The sequence below is a fragment of the Hermetia illucens genome, chromosome 4, assembly GCF_905115235.1.
Source record: "Hermetia illucens chromosome 4, iHerIll2.2.curated.20191125, whole genome shotgun sequence".
NCBI classification, from domain to species: Eukaryota; Metazoa; Arthropoda; class Insecta; order Diptera; family Stratiomyidae; genus Hermetia; species Hermetia illucens.
In genome coordinates this window covers 109,087,428-109,109,975 of record NC_051852.1, presented here as the reverse complement: position 1 = coordinate 109,109,975, position 22,548 = coordinate 109,087,428, and the positions used below count along the sequence as shown (strand labels likewise).

The following is a 22,548-nucleotide window of genomic DNA, read 5'->3' as shown; positions in this document are numbered from 1 at the left end:
CCACAAAAAATGCCATCCTTTAATCCATGCAATGATCTGGCGCCCTGGCACTCAGACCCCCTAACCCATATACCACCTTGAAGCTCAGACCCCCTAACCCATATACCACCTTGAAGTTCAGACCCTCCCCCAATAGTAGTGATCACGAATTAAGCTCCTTTTTGCGAAATTCTCAATATTAACGGAGATATAAGCGTTTAAAATTTTTCCCAAGATTCTTAATGTCCTTCAGTGCATGAAAGTTCTGGGGTTTTAATGTCAGTACTTGTATCTGCCGTGTAGGTATAACCGAACACGGATTGATTTAGAGACTACAATCAGACCCCACCGTTACTGGCATAGCAGTACTGTTTTATATTGAGTGCATACCAGTGGATGCGATGCCTACCTAACATCTCTGCGCAAATAAGGGGTACGGCGCCTGAGCGCAACTCCATGTTTGAGCCATGAGGAGCTTGGCCCGCTATATGGCACAACAACCATGAAACTCCTACAAGGGGCCTAGCCACAAATAACCGAGCGGGGAGCAAATCACCCAAGAATTTTCCTCGCCTTATCATCGATGGCACATTATCCGCGCATAGAGCTTGCCATAAGGTCAATTGGGGTTTAACTAACCAACGCTGTACGAGAAATCAGATTGTTTCCTGGATGTTCGTGGCAAGAGGCATTGGTATAGACCTCGAAAGCAGGATTGGGGAGCTGTAACTGCCATTTCAAAATCCACCATGTATGATCCAACTATCACTCGTCAGTGCGAGAGCAGTATTGCAAATTGGACGGCAACCCGCCTTGGAATATCGATGGACATTAGGATGTTACCAAAAAGACTCTTTTCTCGGGTGCTACGGAGGTCGTCGGCCACGTCCCAAAGGGGCGTAATAAGATCTAGCTGACTGCAAAATCGTAGAAACAATTCGATGAACGAACGAAGTTCCGTCCCTTGAAGATGAAATGACTGGTCTGTTGTATGCATCGGAAAATATTTATTTATTTTTTATAATGTAGGTACATGTCTAAAGTTTTTATTTACATTGTTTTGAAGATCAAATCTGTTAGGTGACGTCCCCCATTCTCCATACATTGCGTAAACCGATTTCTGGCGTTTGCCATGACTCTTGTTAGCATAGCAGGTGTTATGTTGGCAACTTCTTCTTGGATGTTGGTCTTCAAATTTTGTAGGGTTCTTGGACGGTTCACATAAACACGGGATTTCAAAAAAAAAACAATAGCACCCTCGGGAACGACATCAAGAAGAAGCTTACACGCGTTCATCCGAGAATTGAAGTCATTCCTCTCACAGAACGATCGGATAGTCCAAGGGCAGATGCGTGTTGGCGCGCAGAACGCCGTGGCGATCGCAACATTGACGCTCTCACTGCTTCAATGTTCTCAGGTGATCTAACGGGCCGAGGGACTCCAGTTCTTCCTTTTGTCGCACTTGCAGTTTGTCTGAATGTAGTGACCCATGTAACAATTGATTTGCGGTCTGGGACGGGAGCCAACGTGGCTAAATTAAAGCGATTCCGAAATGCACGCTGTGTTGCAATAACCGAACATCCGCTTGAAAAGTAAACCTCAGCGGCAAAGGCACGCTCCTCACTATTCCAACGCATGATGGCGACTGAACCGTGTCGGGACAAAACTTTACAGTATCCCCTCTTGAACGAGACCACTAGCGCTCCGCTATGACATCAACTAACTGAGTGGCGCGCATTTTAAAAAAGGAAGTTATGCTGCCGCACCCTGTACTTAACCAGAGTAAAACCACCGGGCTCGAAAATCTAACCGCAGAGTTACTTATCGCTGCATCTGTAGTTTCTTCAGATCTGCTACTGCCACTCGTACGGGAATCCCGGGAAGCCAAAACCGTTCCCAGAGGATAGGGTTCTAAAGAAGGGCACCCATTTTTGGTGTAGCAATTGTAGGGGTACCTGCGTGCTCCCTACCGCCACAAAGATAATAATCAAAATAATCATGGGACGCATCAAAGAATATCTCAAAAGCTTGATCGACAGAGAGCAGGTTGGCTTCCACTATAGATTCTCCCGCATTCACAATACCAACGCCCTACGGACCATTTTCGAACAGCACGTGGAGTTTAGATCTTCGCTTCACCTGTTCTTCATCGATTTCGAGAAAGGTTTCGACAACGTGAATAGGGACCGTATCTGGTGTGTTCTACGCGGGAGAGGAGAAACTAATAGCTATTATCAGAGCGAGATATGATGATGTAAAATGTCAAGTGCTACATCGAGATAAAGTCTCAGACGAATTTTGTATACAGAGCGGAGTGAACCAGGGTTTCATTATATGGGAGTTGTATATGGAAAGTGACTCCCACTGTCATTCAAAAGCTTCAAGCATTTCTCACCTGTCTACGACGTATCACTGGAGTAGACTGACTCGATACTATTCCGGGCGAAGAACTCCGGCGGCGCACAGTCGGATTACTCGTGGACGATGTGATCATATTGTGGAAGTAGCAGTGGATCGGTCGGACATTAGGGAGAGGCGACAATTCCATCGCTGGCTACACCATGCAGAGGAACCAATTGTCCCAAGATGGCCAACGAGCGGCTTGCCACAAGATTTGGCGCAGAAAAGTAGAGAGGGAGCATTAGTGTCTCGGAAAGTTCTGGGAGGAATTGAACGTTTGGTTGATACACTTTACCCCAACGAGGGGTGAATAGCAACTATATTTAGTCGAAACGTGAATACCGTTTCGCTGGTAAGAAGAAGAATTAAAATTTCCAGGATGCAAGCCTACGAAATGATTAACGGCAGTCAGGTGGCTGGTTTTCCAGCAGGAAAAATCTATCATTTGTATAACTAAAAGTCCCTATTATCCAAATTACGCATAATTTTGGAATGCAACTGCGAACAGCGGTGAATCAAATAAAAGCAAGTTAATTTTTTTCAGCGAGTTCTGAAGGCTTTCACAAAGAGGAGAAAAATCAGTATTTAAGTTTTGTAATTCTTTTTCTGAAATTCTAGATTAGAAGAAGACGCACGCGCAAGTAGAAGATAAAGTTTATTTTCGAAATGCAATGTTTGTAAAATTTTAGCTAGAATCGGGAAATTTGTTTTTAACTTTCATTAAAGCTTGAAATATTGGCAAACAAATACTATAGTTTCACATTTTAATTCCTTTTTCCACACTTCTGGAACATGCTTTAGATCTAATCTAGTGTGTAGATTGTAATGACCTGTGCGGGCATATGTACACATACACTGAATTAGTAAACACTTTAATTAATAACGTTTGGGGAAAGAAAAGTTTGTTGAAAATTGTCCAGTGTCCTTTTGGAGTTGTGTTTTGTAGCCGATATTACAAAATGTGGTCGAGTAATCAAGTATCCATAATATCTAATGAAGGTTTATTTCTACCATAAAAGCCGTGGCGATGGTTTTATGGTTGACCAATGCTCCATAAATTACATGCTTCATCTTCTGCTGCTACTAATAAAGCTATTACCAACAGAAATGGAAAATATAAAACAAGTCTTTAACAATTGATAATACTGCCTCGTGCAGCGTGAAAATGATAAGGAGAAGCACTAAAAATGCGCTTCAACAGAGATAGAATATTCAAGTGTATGGATCTTGGAATTTGAGATTCTGAAATTAGCTACCAAATATTAGTTGCTTGAAAATCAGCTGCTAAGCAAATCGTAGAGCCTGAGGCCAACGTTTTTGCCAATTGAACTTAACTGCAGGATACTCTTTATATCTAACGGCACGTGATTATAATGTTCAATTGAACTAAGTGTATGATGCATTGTTTAAAGCGAATTATCAATCAGAATATGACGCTAATAGCCTTTAGCACGTGATAGGAAAACATTAGCAGCTTAGCCAAATTGACTCCCACATTCAAAAGATAAAGATAAAATGTGCGGAGAAAACAAACAATTCCATTTATCGCATGTCATCGAAGTAATCAAGCACTTATGTACATACACACATTTACAAAATATTTTATTTGAAATTAAAATGAGATATAAAATCAAAATAAAGTGGAAAGATTCAGATAGAAGTGATAAAGATCGCCATTTATTTCTGCATTCAAGCAGATTCAACTCGTAGCCATTTCATACAATGTAAATATTGAGTTGAAACAGGGATCATAATTAATTCTCGTAGATTTGCGTTTTTTAGTAGAAAACTATGTAGAAGCAACTTACTCGTATTATTAGTCACACACTCCATTACGAAAATTTAGTCATTAGCTCGACTTTTCAGGACTTTATGAGGTTTTTTGTTTCTACAACTAATGTCCTGTAAGTGGTAAGTTTTCTACAGTTGAATAGACGTAAACATAAACCAAATTTATTATGTTTACCGCACGGAATGGAGTAAGAAAATTTCCAATTTTTTTACCAAGCCAAAACGGTCAACGAGAAAGATCTCAAAGCTGTTTCTTACCATAGAAATACACGAAGGCGGAAAAGAGTACGCATGTATATACAGGCAGCAACTTGACAAAATGTCACAAGGTTCTGTCAGAATGAATGTAGAAATATTGGAGCCTGAACCGCAGTCCTTTTTATTTGGAGTGCACTGATAAGGCCGGCTTAAAGTGGCTTCAGTTTTAAGCTATGCAAGGTACGTCATCTGAACGCAATTTGTGGAATGAAATCTGTGTTAACCGGACAATGCAAAGCAGCAAAAACGATAAATCGAAAGCAGGAGAATACTTTCCGTAAAGAGACGAGATATTTTGTGGATGAAGACATGGTATCATCAGTCGGATTCACACTGACCGCGGCATACTTGGCATAGTTGTTTTCTATCATATATGTCAGAAAATCTAAAGGTTTGCCAAATCAACCTGCAGCATGCCAAATGTTGTTCCTTTCGTCGGGCTAAGAAGAAGTGAAGTATTGACCTAACAATCTACACCTCAAGTGGATTAAAAACTGGCGGGTGCTGGAAGTCACGTTGTCAGACTACCGTTACTTAGAGTTTAGTCTGCTTATTGAAGCAAAACTTCTTTCGAACATACTGTGGGGAGCTGAAAGGCAAAAGGGAGATTTCGCTGCAAGTCTGAGAAAACCAGATGAAACTTGAGAGTTGAATGTGTACTTGCAAGTACACTATCCTGGAGAATAGGTCGCACAAGTGCGAGGAACACAATTAGCGGCTTCGGCAAACGTTTCAGCACAAAAAATGTTGCAAGAGAAATGAAAACACTGCGAGGGCAGTTCACACCGTGAAAAAAAAGGAGAGCTGCTATCTTTTTTTTTAAATAGTACAATGTACCACGTGAAGATCGTAACTATCCAGTGATCCCAAAGAAGGGTACAGAGGGTGCATGTCTTGCGACTCTTTCGTTGCCCGAGAAAGATGATTATTCAAACCCAAAAGATACAGATATATCAGCTTAATATCATTCTCGCTTAAATGTCTGGAGAGAATGGTTTGAGCGGCACATCATGGGACGGCGCTAGATGAAAACCAACATGCTTAACATGAATCTGCTCTCCATTCGTTGGTCTCAAGAGGGAGACATAATTCTGAAGGGCGAGTACGCGATGTACACGGACATTGAAAGAGCTTGCCCCAGAGAGCGAATAACTGTACCTTCAGGTATTACCAGAGTTATGAGCACGACATCCGGATATATGTATGTATATATGAAAGCAGCTAGTAGACTAACTCGTTTAAGGGAGGAAACTAGATTATAAGGTTTTCAGAATCGACTTTTTTTGCATAAATCGTTAGCCTAGCTATCCCAGAATAAGCTGCAGAAATTTCAAAGCAAAATTCGTGGTCCTTACATTTTGTAGGGTAAGAAACGAACGTTTATCGGGTAAAGGCTCAGGATCAACCCCCCAGGAGATAGTCCGCTTTATATCCTTATGAAATCTGGTAGCGTTATGTAAGTAGTGTATTTATAAATACTTGGTTTCAGTCGCTTATACGAGTGCATTCGTATTTGTTGTAATTTTGTACGTATTGTATTTTGTTCATAATTAAGAGTGATAAATGTCTTCATCATCATCATCAATGACACAACAACCGGTATCCGCTCTAGGCCTGCCTTAATAAGGAACTCCAGACATCCCAGTTTTGCACCGAGGTCTACCAATTCGATATCCTTAAAAGCTGTCTGGCGTCTTCTTTTCCCACCATAGATATTACCCTTATAGACTTTGCGGCCTGGCTCATTTTCACCCATACGGATTAGATGACATCTTAATGCAAAATGTGGATTTTTACCCACGGTGGCGCACAAAAAGTCATAGTAACGATTCATTACAGAGTCCTCCCAAAAACATATAAGCGAAAATGGTTGCCGTAACAAGCGCATCTATTGGATACTTTGGAGGTGAAGCAAACGATGCATGACTATCGTAACGAGCTGAAGAACCATTGATACGGCCACTAACAAACAAATTCAAAACGAATTTTCCGATAGTGATTGTAAGCTAACCATGGAACGGTAGGGCTGCACCCCGGACAATGTAGCAATCTCAAAGAACACCGAGACTTATTATGAACTTTCTCGAGTGGCGAAGCGATGGGTTGAATATTCTGATTAATTGCTCAATAACCAGAATATCGGTGTGTTGAAGGTCTTGCCCACTGAAAACAATGGATAAATGTTGACAAAACCCGAGAAGCATTAGCACCCATAACGAAAACAACAACATCATATAGCATGGATCAACTGAAAACAGTGAAGATAGGAGAATACAACTTTGAAACCGTTCAAAATGTCTCCTGTCTAGGGTCGAAATTCACGACTGGTGTTGCAGTTCTCTTGTATTGCTTGGAGACTTGCGTTTTTAGCACGAAAAAAAATGCGACGTTAGCTGCGTTAGAGAGAGGAATCCTGTGAAGAATGTTTGATCTCAAACAAGAGGATGAACATTTCTTAGTCTATATAATGAGATCTATGAGCAATATCACGATAGTTTGGTCTATAGCCTATATCTATGATAGAAAAATATGACGTAGCCGACCCTGCTTCAGATGGGTCAGGATGCCAACCCGTAAAAACCTGCTGTGTTGACTCAGAAATAACTGTGCAACTTCATTCTAAAGGTGCGATTCAGATTTTACCATCTAACTATACTAGTCTCGGACAATTCGCACATCAACCAATCAAGTGATGTGAATTGAGGCATTGACGGTTTGTTTGTTCATTTACCCATTTTTTTTCTGAGTAGAATCTAAAATCTAAAACTTTCACTTCTTATGTGAAAATGCATGAACTTATTCAGTGGAAATGGAGCAGAATGGTATTGAAAACATCATTAGTTGATAGGGGTGTGGGTTTGGACTGAAATATTTGAACCTGTAGGTCTAGGAATGTATCATAGGTGAATGGGATTCATTTGAAGACTTTTTCGGTTATGGTACAAGAAAGGATGCAAGCTGAATGGCGTAGTCTCACGTCTGGGTTAAAGGGAGTATCATACGAAAATCGGACTTGCAATAGTTTTAAAATGGACCCCCATAGACACTTGTACAGATGTGACTAGAATTCTTCACTGCAGCTAAAATTCAAGTGTATGTTTCCGGAATCGAAGACTGACTTGAGAATTCTGATGGATATACTATATGTTGAACCCAAAACACTTAGGGAAAGAAGTAGCATTACCATAACAGTACTCCTTCGGCTTAATATGTTTGTGGCTGTTAGCTCCGCGTAAAAATATAACACTGTGAAAAAGCGATAAAATCAGCACTAGCATTCATGTACTGGATTACTCAATGAAATAGCTTTCTGTTAAATGTTAAAATCAATAAACTACCAGATGTTATTCTGGTGTGCAATTTCAGATTGAGCGCAAATAATAAATAAAATATAGCTCATGAAGTAGCAGTAAGAGCATACATTTGCCCCATGCACCACTCATAAGAAAACCATAAAAAAGTAGTAAAAGTTATCTATAACCACTTGGCATATGTTTTACGTACACGAACGTATACCGGATAAGCAATAAATTTAGCTCACATTAGCACAAATTACTATTTCTTATCTAGAAAAATCGGACAGTGATTTGTGATTGGAGTGGATTTAATAGTGAGTAAAACGGAATCCACTTTCTTATTGTTATAGTATTTAACGTGGTGCAATACAAATCAACATACATAATTGGGTGGAGAATTTATTTCAATAGGAGAAATCGCCTTTATAACTACACTATCGTAAAAAACCCTATTATGCGAGGGCAATGCACTTGATAAATGTTATCAGAAATAAAAATGGCAAAATTATTAAATTTAAAACCACGAAATATGGGCAGATATGGGATTTCAAAAGTGGTTCCCAGGGTGTACAAAAGCCTAGGATCGCTCCCCCGTTGTTATATTTGGGTTGTTTATATGATGGCCCAGATTCGGAATTTCAATAAAATTTAAAATATCGCAGCTGTGGATATTACTCCGGCAAGTTGTCTTATCCGAAGGATGATTTTCCGTCAGAAGGACTCATAGAGCCGGTTGTACATAAGCACACTTCGTTAAAAAAACATTGGACAACCATAATTAAAACAATGGGACTTCTATTGGTTTGACATCTGACAACTGCCGTATTCAGTTTATTTTAATGATCCCATGTTACTTCTTACATTGCATACGCACTCGATTCAGATAATCGCTCACCTTTGAACCTTTCAACGATTAATTTCGCTGTCGGTGACTGCATGTGGGAATGAAAGTCTTATAACATTGTTATTCCAGTCAAGCGGTTTCAGCGGTGTATTCAGGAAGGGCGATCAAACCCGAGTTTGCAAAGGACTCATTTAAAATGGCTCTTGCCATGACGTTTTACCAAGGCGTATCTGTTGTTATGAGGATTATGATGACTCTCCGAGACCAGATTCAGAGTTATATATTATGCCTCGTGGGCCGTACCCCTTAATTGTGGCAGAAATATTAGATTGGAAGAAGATGATCTAAGCTCCTCACAGTGCTCTATAATGATGCGAGAAATATTAATATGAGTTCAAAACGGAAACCAGTCTGCTCTCTGTCGAATAAGTTTTCGACGTGTTCTTTGATACGATCCAGAATTATTTGAAAGCAGACATATATCCTTCCAATTTTCGCATTAACGCGCACAACTAGTGTGAAATTTCATAAAACCGATTTTTTTAAGAGTAGTTGTTCGTTGCTTAGAAATGTCCGCTACCTGGGGGGCTGCTCCTAACATATTGCTCGTGGAAGGTGTAAATAATCATAATAGTATCAGGGATCCTATTGTTGACTTTCATATTTACAGATACGTATGAGTAAGTAATAATGCGAGGAATTTTTCGCACATTGTTGCTGGTCACCTATTTTCGGAGCAGCTAGATGCTGGCCAATTTGAATGACTTATTTAGTTTTCTTGTAACTGTTCTGCAGCACACATTGCGAGTTATTGCATAAAAATGAGTGGAAAGTTTCGATATTCTAACCGAAAAGGTTGTCGCGTGGATCCTAGTGCATATGCTAACTTCGAAGAAACGAAAGTTTACGTTGGATGAGAAACTGCTACATACAAATGACGAAGAAATTGTGGCTGATATTGGATATTGCATTCCCCATGAATATTGCATTCCTCAGAAGCCCACGTGCTTAAGATTTAAAAGCGGATATAAATCTGACAGTGTCTGGAGATGGTACGTAGAAAAAACGTGGCCATATTTCACGTTTCGGTGTAACAAATTTTGTAGGAAAGTATTATAAAAAGATCATCGGCGTCGTTTCTTTCCAACATTTTACCATGAACACATTATTTATCTAAAAATATAGCTTCAAAATTTCAAAAAATGCAATCCATTTCCAAAACCAACCTTTTTTAGGCAAACATATTACTTTGCCCCTTAGGATGGATTTCCTTCTTCGGAATCTTTATGTAGCAGGAAAATTCTTCCACAGCTAGACGGTAGTCGCACAGCAGCCCCCATTGAGCGCTATCTTTCCCTGCGAAAGACCATTAGATCCCTTTCGAGGCCGATCAATGCATTTCTTTTGCTACGTGCATTCAAAATCAAATCTATGGCTGATATCGACGTAACCGAGTTGTTAAGAAGTATATTGCTGATCAGTCGAAACCCAAATGACATTATGGCAGGCCATGTGCTCAAACATTGTGCCGCCGATTAAGGGACGGTGAAAATTGCAGAAATCTACAAAGTTTTCATCGTTAATTGTTGCCACGTTCACCGTGATAATGATTTTCCATCACACGTCTGACCAAAGTGTTCTCAGAGCCCGCCTGCATCACCCAACACCTTTGAAAGTATAAGCAAATGGTTATCTACTCTTGCGTTACGAGGCTTCATTAAGGTTTACACCTCTATAGAGGAGATTGTACAGTCACATTTCTACGTCTCCAGTGGGATGAACCTACAAAGCTCGTCCCAGTTAACACATCGAAATAATACTTGGAGATTTTAACAACCAAATAGAAACGGGGGTCGCATTCAGGCGGCTCGTATAGCTTGCATAAAATCATCAATAATAACGATCTGTGGATTATTCACCTAGTCACCTATGTCATACGAAATGGTTGTTGGAAGTACCTGGTTTGCGTGGAAAGAGGTTCACAAACAAACTTGGACTGCTTTCAACCAAATTAACAACAGGCTAATGGAACGCCGGCACCTCTCAGTCTTGATGAATGTCATAACAAATAAGAGCCAACATAGATTCGGATCACTATTTCGTTGGTGTTCCGAGCTCAAATAACAACACTACCTCGATGCCTCTCTAACAATCAGAGGAGAGTGAATACCATAACAGAGTCCTCCGTAACACCTATAAGGGGAAGTGGATGCCATAATAACCGCAGCTTACAGAGGTGCTGGAATTGCAACTGCATCGACAAATGATCCTCACAAACTTCTTCAGAACGTTATCATTTGTGTGGCCGCAAACAAATCGGAGCAAATGGTTCAATGGCGGCAGGTGAAAATAGTAAAAATTGTAAATTTTGCAACTGTTGAGAAAAAATATTTCAATTTTCTCCATTTTTTTTGCAAAAAGGCACCCTTAAAAAATGATATCCTCCCAAATTTTCAAAGCCTTGGTAATTTTTAGAAAGAATTATACTCAATATGGTTGGTTCATTTACTTTTTGAGTTAGAATTCCCACAAATGTGGAAAATTTTATTTAAAAAAAAAATGCAAAAAAGACTGAAAAGTTACTTTTCCGATATGAAGACATTCCTCACTCTTAATTATAAACAAAAGGTTCCAACAAACACAAATTGCAGAAGGGACTGACGCTTACATTGCAAGATTACCTAAGCCTGTATCCGATAATCGATCTAGGATCTACGTTCTTACAATCTAAAGGAACACGAATTTTAATTTGAAATTTTTGCAATATATTCTAAGAGAGCTAAGGTAACGATCTATGCAACAAAAAAAATCGATTCTTGATGTGGTTTCTCTTCTTAAGAATCATTTGTCGTCAAGGGCCGATGGGTTTACAACCCAACATTAAGGTGACCCACCATACCCCGTACGTTTCACTGAATGTAACGGATCCATTTTCTCTCTGTGGCAAGCGATGGAAAAACTTCATCGACTTCAAGGCCACCTATGATACCACAGCCTGGGTACACAGCCATGAGAGAATTCGGTATTTCGAAAAACTAATAAGACTGACTAGGCTGATCTTGACCAATGTGCAAGACCAGATAAAAGCTGCAGGATCAGTCTTTATACATTCAAGTCCGCCCAACTAAACTACTGTGTTGTATTTTCAATGCAATCTTGAGAATCGGATATTTCTCAAATTATAGGAAGACGTGGAAAGGATGCCACCAAAAAAATCGAACCGACCGATAAGCCTTCTTCCCACAATATCAATAGTGTGCGTAAAATTTCTTTCCCAGAAGCTATTGTCAATCTAACAGACAGCAACGTGATACCAGATCATAAATTCGGTTTTAGTCCACCGAGTTATATCAGAAATAAACAACGCTCTTGAAGAAAGAAGATGTTATACTGCAATATTCCTAGATGTGATGCAAGCAAGCATCCCAATCGGATAACGAGGATACTTCTCGATAGAAGACTGACCTGGAAACGGCACATGGAGGGGAAACATCGGTAACTCAACCTTTAGGTCAAGAATTTTTTGTGGATGCTGCACAAAAAATCACCACTCTCTTTGAATTGTTGATCTACAAATCGGTGCTTATTTGGGCATATGGTATTCTACTTTAGAACTCTCCCAAATCATCAATCATGAATTTGCTGCAGCGGTCTCAGTCCTAAATTCTGAGATGTATGGCCGGTGCCCTCTGATATTTCCGTACTGCTGTCCCCCAAGAAACTTGGAAACCAAAATAATAGTGAAAAATAACGCTAGTAAACATTTAGTCAGTCTCACCGATAATCCAAGAGGTGGAAAAGAGTTAACCCTGTGGACCTTGGAAAGATGCAACCGATTGGGAATTTTGCCTTCGTTTTTAGACATTTCAATTTATAATGATTACGACTAAACCTTTTATGGGAATTTACTTAATAATAAGTAAAACACGGCGGGGCGGGTACAACATCTTACCGCCCTTTGTTGCACCAGAGATTCGTCGAGCGTTTCCCGCAATTTGCGCACGTGACTGTGCAGCGAGTCGCAGAGCAGTACCGCTTTATTACTCGCAACGACACAATCCCGGCCACCATCAAGGAACGTGTTCGACTTGAGGTCATCGGGGAAACTTGTGACCGAGAGTCGATGGGGACAGAGTACTTTCAGTACTCGCCGAAGCACGCTTCTCCACCGTCCAGCTGAGGTTTCCACTGAAGTTCGGGACGAATTCCAAAGAGCGTGTATAGAATTCTCGGATGTGGATCCTTTGCATAGATCAGGTGTTCCCAGGCTGTATGCATCTTCAGCAACTCCGAGAATTCTATTTCAAATCAATGATGAGATTGCATCTCGACTGTGCGCTGATATGTCGCTGCTGCAACTGCAATCACTTGTGTGTTGTGGTGCAGTTGCGGCTACCAAAATTCGTCTGGAACGTCGGCGGGGCTCATAAATAAAGTACAGAGGGTTTACCGGAACTATGCCATCCTCAGTGAGGCACCCGTAGTTGAAATTCTGGACATACTAAAGCCGAAACTTTCTGTCGTATGCAGTCGGTTACGACGATATTGCGAAAGTCATTCCAGACGTGTCCAGAATGCAACATACGTGAGGAACCAGCGGAGCTTTTTCAGATCTCTCAACGAATCCCAGCAGAGCGTCCAGACAGTACAGTTTTCGGTGACGTAAGGGAAAGAGAATTGGGGTGGATTTTGGGGGTTACCCGCCCAGCTTGTTGAGTGGATCACCGCTGAAGGTACCCACCATACCAATACGCCTGGCATGAATTTTGCGGATGTTACAGAAGAGGAAGTTCGACGAGCCATAAACCGCTAGAAGAACTGGAAAGGCACAGGTCTGGATCGGGTGCAGAATTTACGTACAGGGCCAGTTAGCACACAGTATAAATAAGGTCATGAGTCGACCGGAGGAATTCCACCTTTCCTCACTGCGGGGATTACCTACCTTATCCCTAAGAAGAACACAGTGCAGGACCCCGCAGACACAAGACCGATTACTTACTTACCAACCCTCTAAAAATTCATAACGTCCATTATTATTGGAAATGTCAATGCTCACCTCGAGACCAATAACATTCTGTTCGAGGAGCAGAAGGGCTGCCGAGTTGGGTCAAGGGGGTCATTATCGACTCGGTAGTTGTATGACAAGCAACTAGAGGCCAAAGAAACCTCTTTAGTTGCTATATCGATTATGCCGACGCTTTTGATAGCGTTTCGCATACCTGGCGAATCGATATCCTACATCTGTATCGCATTGATCTGATCGCGAATCGATATTCTACATCTGTATCGCATTGATCCCAAACTAATAAAGTTTTTGGCGACAGTCATGGAAGGGTGGCATACCACCTTATCAGTGCGTACATCTGAGGGTGCTAATACCTCAGAGCCCATCTATATACGGAGGAGCATCTTCCAAGGGGATTCGTTGAGTCCTGTTTTGTATGGCACTGAACCCCCTTTCATGGCTACTGAATGATGCTAGAGGGCATGGTTTTGCATTAAAGTATGGCTTGCGTGGTAAGTGCGTACTGACACACTTGATGTACTTAGATAACATCAAGCTGTATGCTGGTACTGATAACCGTCTTAGAAGTCTGTTGCGAATAATAGACATGTTCAGCCGTGATATTGGGATGGAGTTTGGATTAGACAAGTGTCGAATCCGCAAAGGTCATCACGAGCCGCATGCCGGACATAGCGTTGGTGACCTCCAAATCGAAACTATGACCGAGACAGACTTCTACAAGTACCTAGGAATTCTGCAAAGAATCCATGCTCGAGTTGGTGATCTGAAGGATGCTCTGGTGTCCGAATTCCTGGGACTTGTAAAGCTGGTGCTGAAATCGCATCTCTCGGGGAAGAATAAAATGAGCGCGTTGAATGTATTCGCTATCCCTTCACTGGTTTAGGCATTCGAAATATTGCCGTGGACGAAGACCGATCTGGAAAACGTCCAGCGGCGGATACGGACAACTTTGCCCAAATTTCGAATGCATCATCCAAACTCTGCCGTGGAGCGGATGAACCTGCCTCGTGACATCGGAGGTAGCGGCGAAGTTGACGTGGCGGCACAACATCATCGCCAAGTCAACTCGCTGCGCGCTTATTTTTACAGCAAAGAGCAGGCGAGTGCCCTGCATGCGGCTCTCTGTAGGCTGACACCACTTAATTTGAAGGATCGATCTTTCAATCTTCTGAGTGGGGTGAAGTCGGACCAAGACCGAATCGATGAATGGAAGTCGAAGGCAATGCACGGTAAACACGTGAATTGTCTTTGGCAGCCATTTGTCGAACAGATGGCTGTGTGCTGGGGTGCTCTTTGCTGAGACGGAAGGGTTCATGTGTGCCATTCAGAATGGCGTGGTCGCCACCCGAGCTCATAAACAGCTCATCATGAAAGAACGGGTGGAGAACGACCAGTGCAGAATATGTGGTTCGGCGTTAGAGACGTTGGACCATCTCATTTCTGGCTGTTCTGTTATGGCACCGGTGCAATACATCACCAGGCATAAAGTTGTATGTAAGGTTATCCATCATAAACCTTGCATACAAGCACGGGCTGATCACGGGAACATGTCCGGTTTACCAATATGAGCCGTAAGCAGTACTCGGTAGTTCTGCTTACAGCATGTATTGGGACCGCGACTTTCCCTACGACAGCTTTATGTAATTTACTTATTAAATTTGAAATAAGTAAAGAAATGACATTAAAAAAAGAAAAAAAATTAATAATTCTGATACAGAAAACTCCAACAATATCATGGGATATTTTTACTTATTTATTTGATTTAAGAACTGAAATATATGTAAACAATGAAAATTAAATAATAAATATTTATTTATAAAAATCCTCATCGAGCAGCTGGCGATTGGTGTGAGATTTGGGCTGCAAATTAATGATGGCAAGACGAAATACAAAAAATTAAAGAAACAAAAAAATCAAATAGTGCTAATCAACTGCGAGCCATAAAGATAGGAAAATACAATTGTGGAACCGTCGATTATTTATCTTATCTAGGGTCGAAAATCACGCATAACAGTTTTGACGATGAAATTAGCGTAAGTTTGTTGGCAGCTAACAGAACCTATTTTAGTTTACAAAGACGCTTCCGCGAGACGAGCCTAAAGTCGGCGCAAAATCTGTTTGGATTTACTTATTAAGGCAAATCTAGACCGGACAAGGGTTCTTGTACCGTTGATGACGATATTTTCTTGTTTTGATGTGGATGGCTAGTGTTCTACCCAAGCTTCGATTCAAAAGCGACCCACCGTCCAAATAAAATCTGTTTGGAGGGTGATGGAAAGTTTTCAATCGATGTAGTTTCTACCCCTCCGAAAACAGACTTGAAACCAGAGAACTTCAAAATATATATATTCAGATCATAAGCGATTCTGCAGTCATGAGTCTAATGAGTTTTCACTAGACTCGATATCGATGTCAGTCACTCCTACACTCGGGTAGTGATCATAAAACAGGTTCTGGTCTTTTTCACGCTTTCCTAGACATGTCTAGTACCATATGAGGAAAGGATACTGTCTTCTGCGTCTTTAATACCGAAGGAACTGACTGGAATCAGGGTCAAGAGTCTTTCTTGTCGTATTGCTTCCCTGTAAAGTGTACATAGAATCCCCTCCTCGCCTCTATCTAAGAAAACCAATCTCGTTTATATTTGACACACCACCATGTATAATGCAATCAAGTATTCCTTAATAAGAGAATGAATTGTAGTCTGCTGCATACTTGAAATTGATCTGTGTTCAAACACCGATTACGTCACTTCGAATGCATCGGAAACATCTGCCACTTGATGAGCCAGCTGCTCTTTACTATGCAGACCAGAGCATCATCGGAAAACTACACTGAGATTGTCTGATGATATATCCACAATCACGGACTAATTGAAAGCATCATTAATTGAGAACGAACAAGTAGCTATTAACCGATAAGAGATTACAATTCCAAATCAAAAAGTGTATTCTATTGTTTTAGGTCAACTGTAGACGGAAAATGAAATGCCCTAGATCAGTCCAAGTAGCTTTAGTGGATTTGGATCATAATTCTTCGTCATTCCAAAGCAAAACTATTCCAAAGGGCCTTGTTAAGGGGCATGGTCCACAGATCAATTTCGGCGAGGCTATAAAAACCCATGTACCTCTAGTTAGAATGTCTGACGACGTTTCCACTTGGAGTGCGATTCCAATTAAAATCTCTGGGACCGAAGCTAATTGATATTAGACTTCTGCTTACTTGGCTGGAATCGTAGAATTATTTCTGTATGACCAAGTGATACTTGCCGAGTCACACAGTCGAACGTTCATTGCTGCGACTGCTAGATACCTGCCGCTTTGCTAATTGCCAAGTTGGAACATGGAATTTACAAACCATTTCCATGTAATTACGTAATTTACAAACAATACAATTGCTAGGCGTTGCTTCTGCGAAGAGTTACATCACCCTGTGGCCATAATGTAGTTACTACCGATTGTTGTAAGAACTTTATTTACCGATATCGCGTACTTACTTGTTGGTAATGTCCATTACATCAGACACCATGAGGCGATACTTCTTGCGGATCCTATCTCCTTGCTTTGTGTTCAGGAGGTATTTGTTGAAGAAGTCAGTGAGGGAGACGAAGTAGATGAAGCCCAACGATGTGAGGAACAGTCCTCGTTGCAAGGATATTCTGTCGCTGGTGGAAGACAGTTGCATAAGGCTGCCACATGCAATCCCTATGGACCCAATCGAGCAGGCCAGCGAGAAGTAACAGCCCCGATGATGACCTTGGTGCTTCCTCACTCCTTGTGCCATAATTCGATTTCAAGGAACCGTTGCAGTTTGACAGAATCCTTTCCGTGCTGTCTGACGAACAGCTGACGCTTCTTTTGTCCGAAATCGTCAACAAACACTAGTCAAACCACACCTCCGCAAACGCGAAAAACCCACTGACCTTCAGGGACGACTTGTTAAGTAGACCTCAAAAGAACAGTGCGACCATCCGGCCGGCGACACAATTTCCGTCAATTGCACTAATATTTCAATTAAGCCAGAGTCATCTGAGCCGCACGTGATATTTGATACTTGCGGTCGCAACTATGCGAATTAATACTTCGCGGACACAACACGCGGACCTGTCTGTAACCGGGTCCTTGGCAGGCACTCGTAAAGGACACACGGATTTCCAGGCTTCACACTCTGACGAAAGCTGTTCTGTCGAATTGCGAGCACATTCCCAGAATCGCGACGAAATCCACTCACAAGTCAAATCGCTGTTCGCAGAACAATTTATAAATAAAGCCCATCGGCCAGTGCGACTCAGTCGACTACAATCCAACTCTTGCACGGGCAGCGAACTGACAGTTGTCGGCTGGTGGCTGACGGCGGGCTGTTTTGGCTCGGGTCGGCGCACGCGTAGCGACTGGCGTCTCTCTAGGCCGATGCCGATCGCAATGGCCGGATGTGCAATGCGAGCTCAAGAAGAAAGTGAGAACCGTTGCAAGTTTGAAACCAATGGCTTTGCGTGAAAGCAGGTCTCGGTGTCACTTGCTTTGCGTCTGGATGCAGCTGGTGGCAGCCGCCGATTTAGTGCGTTATTCCAGCTACAATTTGACTTGGTAAGATTTCTGCTTCGTTACTCGCTGCCGTTTCAAATTTAATTTGGAAGCTGATAAATGTCGGTCAATTTCTTCATTAAGACTCAGGTTTAGATAATCTTTCGCCGTGTTTACAACATGGCGAGGGGTACACTTAACCGATAAAAAATTACGCGTGTATTTCCTTTGAATCGAGTCGACATTATGAATCGCATCTTATCAGTTTCCTTATTAAAGTTTCAAACAATATTTTCTAAGGTTTTGTGTAAAATAAAACCTTATAAAGAAGGGTTTAATAGGGCCCCAAAGAGAAAGTCCGGACCCAGGGTCTAAATTATACGGGTGTGGGATGAAAATTATCCGCACCCTCTTATTATCCTTTTTTTCATTGAAATTTCTATCCCGGGACTCCTAAAAAACTCCGGCTCCGGGCGGAATCCCGCTTTTTCCACCCTATCGCCAGACCTGGTTTTACTGCTTGTATTTTTATGACAGGAGGTAGAAATCCTAGAAAGGCACTGCTGCGCCGGGCCACACCCGCTTACGGATTCCTTTTTCGCAAAATCGCCTCAAGGCATTGCTTTGCGAAGACTGCGGGCCAGACGGAGGTGGGAATCATAAAAAGACGCTGCTGCACTAGATTGCAACAGTGTGTAGGATCTTCACCCACTAAATGCCCTCCGTCCTCGCGTGACCACTGTGAAGTATTACTTCCCGGGGAGGGCTCTGATCAAATTTGCTTCCGACCTTACCATCGCATCCATGAGATTTTGTGGTCTGATATTTACGTTGAGGGCGTTGTCTAATGTCCATCTTTCATTCCGGGCAATGAAACATAAGATGATCCTAGTCCTCGGGTGTAACGAAGCATTCGGAGCAGTCGGAGCACTCGTCCATTCCGAAGCAATGGAAGTACTTCTTGTATCGTACCGTGTCCCATAAGAACTGTGTTAATCAATCCTCCGTGTTTTCACTCCACCCATCTCTCAATACACGGGATCTGTGTACGGGACCAGCGTCCTTCTTTTCCGGAATTATCCCACCGTTGCTGTCATTTTCCGTACAGCTCCTTTCAAGTGGCTTTTTGAAAGTTACATCGGCCAGATTTGCCCTTCTACTCTGGTTGAGACAATGTGCTCTATTCACCAGAAGAGCCAAGGGATTCATTCCCGCAATAACACACACTATTTCATCTGATACTGTTCAATATGCATTGTACACCTTTAGCGCGATAGGCCAACATGCCGAAATGACATTTCTCCGGTTGACTGCGTTCTAAAGTGCTCCCACACAGACAGGAGTGGCGTATATCAGGATGGATTTCGCCACTCCTGCGATAAGCAATATCAATATTTTGGCGCTTCAGTATTAGACGTCATACGTTAAGGCATGTAATCCACTTGCCAAGGTTGGTTTGGGCATCAAAGTAACCAAAAGGCCGGCCGAAACAACGGTGGATTGATACGCTGGATGTTGATTTGAAGGCCTTACGGCTACATCCAAATCAGACCTTTGAGAAAATAAAATTACGCAACCGATCACGACGAGCCGACCTCGCTTATGAATTGGACAAAGGCTAAAGAAAAGAAAGAAAGTATTAGCAATCATCCTTGCAGAGATGAACTAATCTTTGCTGCCCTTTCTCACACATAGTCCAAGTGTCTCTTGAAGCTCAATTTGACATCGATCATTACCCCTAGGTATCTAATGATCGATTTTGCAACGCCCTCTTGATTACCAACCCAGATATTGACACTGTGGTTTTTCCTCCGATTAGTAATAAGGACCCTCTTCGTCATTTCGCCCACCAGGTCCAGTTTAAACATTCCTTTCACTTTCATAAATTCCATGTCTTCGGGGTGCTTCGCAACTAAACATCGCCAAGTCAAACAAATCACATTGCCTCTTTGGCGCGCGAGGGCCAAGCACTCTATCATGTATTATGTTCTATAGCAAGGGTCCCAATACGGAGTCTTAGGGAACACTTGCTGCCACAACATTTTCTTTCGGTCAGCCATCCGTTTCCTATCAAAAAAGTCTCTCCGAGATGTAATTCTCGGTTATCGATCCAATCTCAGTTAGTCGAGTTAAAGACACAGCGCTTACCAACAGCCGATGCCTCTCGAGTAAGATCCGTGGCCGTTACTATTGCATGGACTTACACCCGATTCTCCGAAACCCATACTGCTACTTCGATAGGCCACACGCTAGCTCGATGAACGAAAGCAGCCTGTTGTATATCACTCTCTCCAACCAAAGTGTCTAGAAGGCAGATGGGGCGATATGAGGAGAGTGCGCCAGATGGTTTTTGGGGCTTCGATAGCACAACCTTCCACTATGCATGGCTTAAATGTGCTTACGAACCATATGGGTATGATTTTAGCAGCCAACTTCAGGCTTTGTTTTTCGGCCACATATCTCTTGTAGTTCTTCCTCGGTCACTCCGAGGTTGGAAAAGACATCCTGTTGACCGTTGACTGAAGTCCACTTTCGATTGTGGGAAAATAATTGAACAAGAGTCGCGGGCACGTCATTACAACCATGTAAGTTACGTTCCCGAGCTCATATTTGCTCCACTTTACTTACTTTCCCGTATGGGTTTTCTAAGGCTACTTAGATCGCGATATTCTTTCTTCATCTGACGATGTTCTGACTTGCATCTTGTCCTCTGGCAAAATTTTCTCGTTCGAAGACGCAATCATCTCAACAGCGACATTTTCTGATGCTACGAAAAGTTTGGTTTCCTAGTGTGGTGGAAACACTGTCGCGGCATTGTACACTTGTCTCAGTTATCCACTAGAAAAGCCGCCAGGAATGTCTCCTCCTCGAAAGCTGCAGTGGACCAGCGAGCTATCCGGATTTCCTACATTTATTGCGCATTCAGCTGTCGGAGGCAACGAGAAAAATGGCCTGGTGGTAACTGTAGGTGCCAGGACGGAATGCCATTGTTTCTTGTATAACTTACCTACTGCATGCCCATATTGCCGCGTTTCTAGATTAGTCTTTCACCTTACTGCACCATAATTTCGATTAGGTTCGCAAATTCCCGCCCTCTTCGAGCAGGTCTTGAGCTGCCTTGCACTGGTTGAGTTTAATTTATATCAACTTCATTTAACCCCACGATACAGCTCCCTCCAATATACTGGAACCTGTCACCACCTGCATCGTGCCGGTTGTTCACTTTCGCTTTGCATAACATGCATCGTAGATCTCCAGTGCAATCTTTGTTTAGATGGCCCTCTTCTCCATACTTTTTGCACATTTTCGACCTATCGTGCATGCTGTTGCAAAGTGACCGAAATCGAGGCACCTGAAGCATCTCTCTAGCTCTATAAATCAGTTCATAAGCCGCTGATTCCCCCGGCAAGTTGATAATAGCGGTCTGCTTTCCCCTATATGCCTTCTTTATCCTTTTTTCCGAATCTTCTATTCTTTTAAGGTTAAATTGTTCCCTAAGCGCAACACAGATATCCTCCTGAGATGTAACCTTGTCTAGGTCCTTGCACTCGATTAGTATCTCCTGCTTTCGAACTTTCACTACTGCTTGCTCATCTAACACTATGTCTAACCGCGATAACTATTCGCTAACTTCTCACTGGACTTGTTTAGCTCCAACATCAGGTCCCCCCCCCCCCCAAATTTCTCATTTCCGGATCAGCTTTGACTTTGAAGGCATGTCCGTGTGCCTTTCCGAGTCTACGTCGAATCTCGATTGCGGAGATGGTGACCTGATGTTCTCGGGGGTGACGTTCTAAACTCTCTCTTACGAAAAGAATCCGGTGTGGACCTCATTTTAAATGCACTATTATCTCGCGTATTTTTTTTCCAAATAGCCAAGTTTCCCCCTACTAAGGCACTGCGGTAGCTGGATATTGACGACGTTATCGGAGCCCGCTCCTCAAACTCACAAAACTGCCGGTTCTGGGTTTCCGAAGCCCTGCACCGTAACTTTAGTTCTCTTCTGCTCCTCCATTATTATTACTGGGTACCCTTCCCATACCCATTTGTTATCCATTGGTGGGCATTTGCTTCCGTCTACCCGACCTGTGTGTGTCCGGATAGCTGAGTGGTTAGAGCACAAGGCTGTTGTACGGAAGGTCGTGGTTCAAATCTCGCTGGCGGCAGTGGGATTTGTATCGTGATTTGACGTCGGATACCAGTGGACTCAGCTGTGAATGAGTATCTTAGTCAAATCACGGTAATAATCTCGGGCGAGCGTCATGCTGACCACATTGCCTCCTACAGTGTTCTGTAGTGTACCGTTACGGTCTTTAATGAAGTGCTCTAACACACTTCAAGGCCCTGATCCAATATGGATTGTTGTGCCAACGATTATTATTATTATAATATTGGATTAGTTAGTAATATAAAATGTAGAAATACAAATGA

The 22,548-nt window shown here is 42.2% G+C and overlaps 1 protein-coding gene across 1 annotated transcript in view; it reads right to left on the bottom strand.

Moving 5' to 3' along the window:
• Positions 1-18,026, bottom strand: part of LOC119654550 (ceramide synthase) — a 37,269-nt gene extending 19,243 nt beyond the window's left edge. The window contains exon 1 of the mRNA XM_038059995.1: positions 17,091-18,026. Coding sequence (XP_037915923.1) covers positions 17,091-17,377 — 287 coding nt within the window. The 5' untranslated portion in view covers positions 17,378-18,026. The remainder of the gene's footprint in view (positions 1-17,090) is intronic.
• Positions 18,027-22,548: the final 4,522 nt, after the last annotated feature.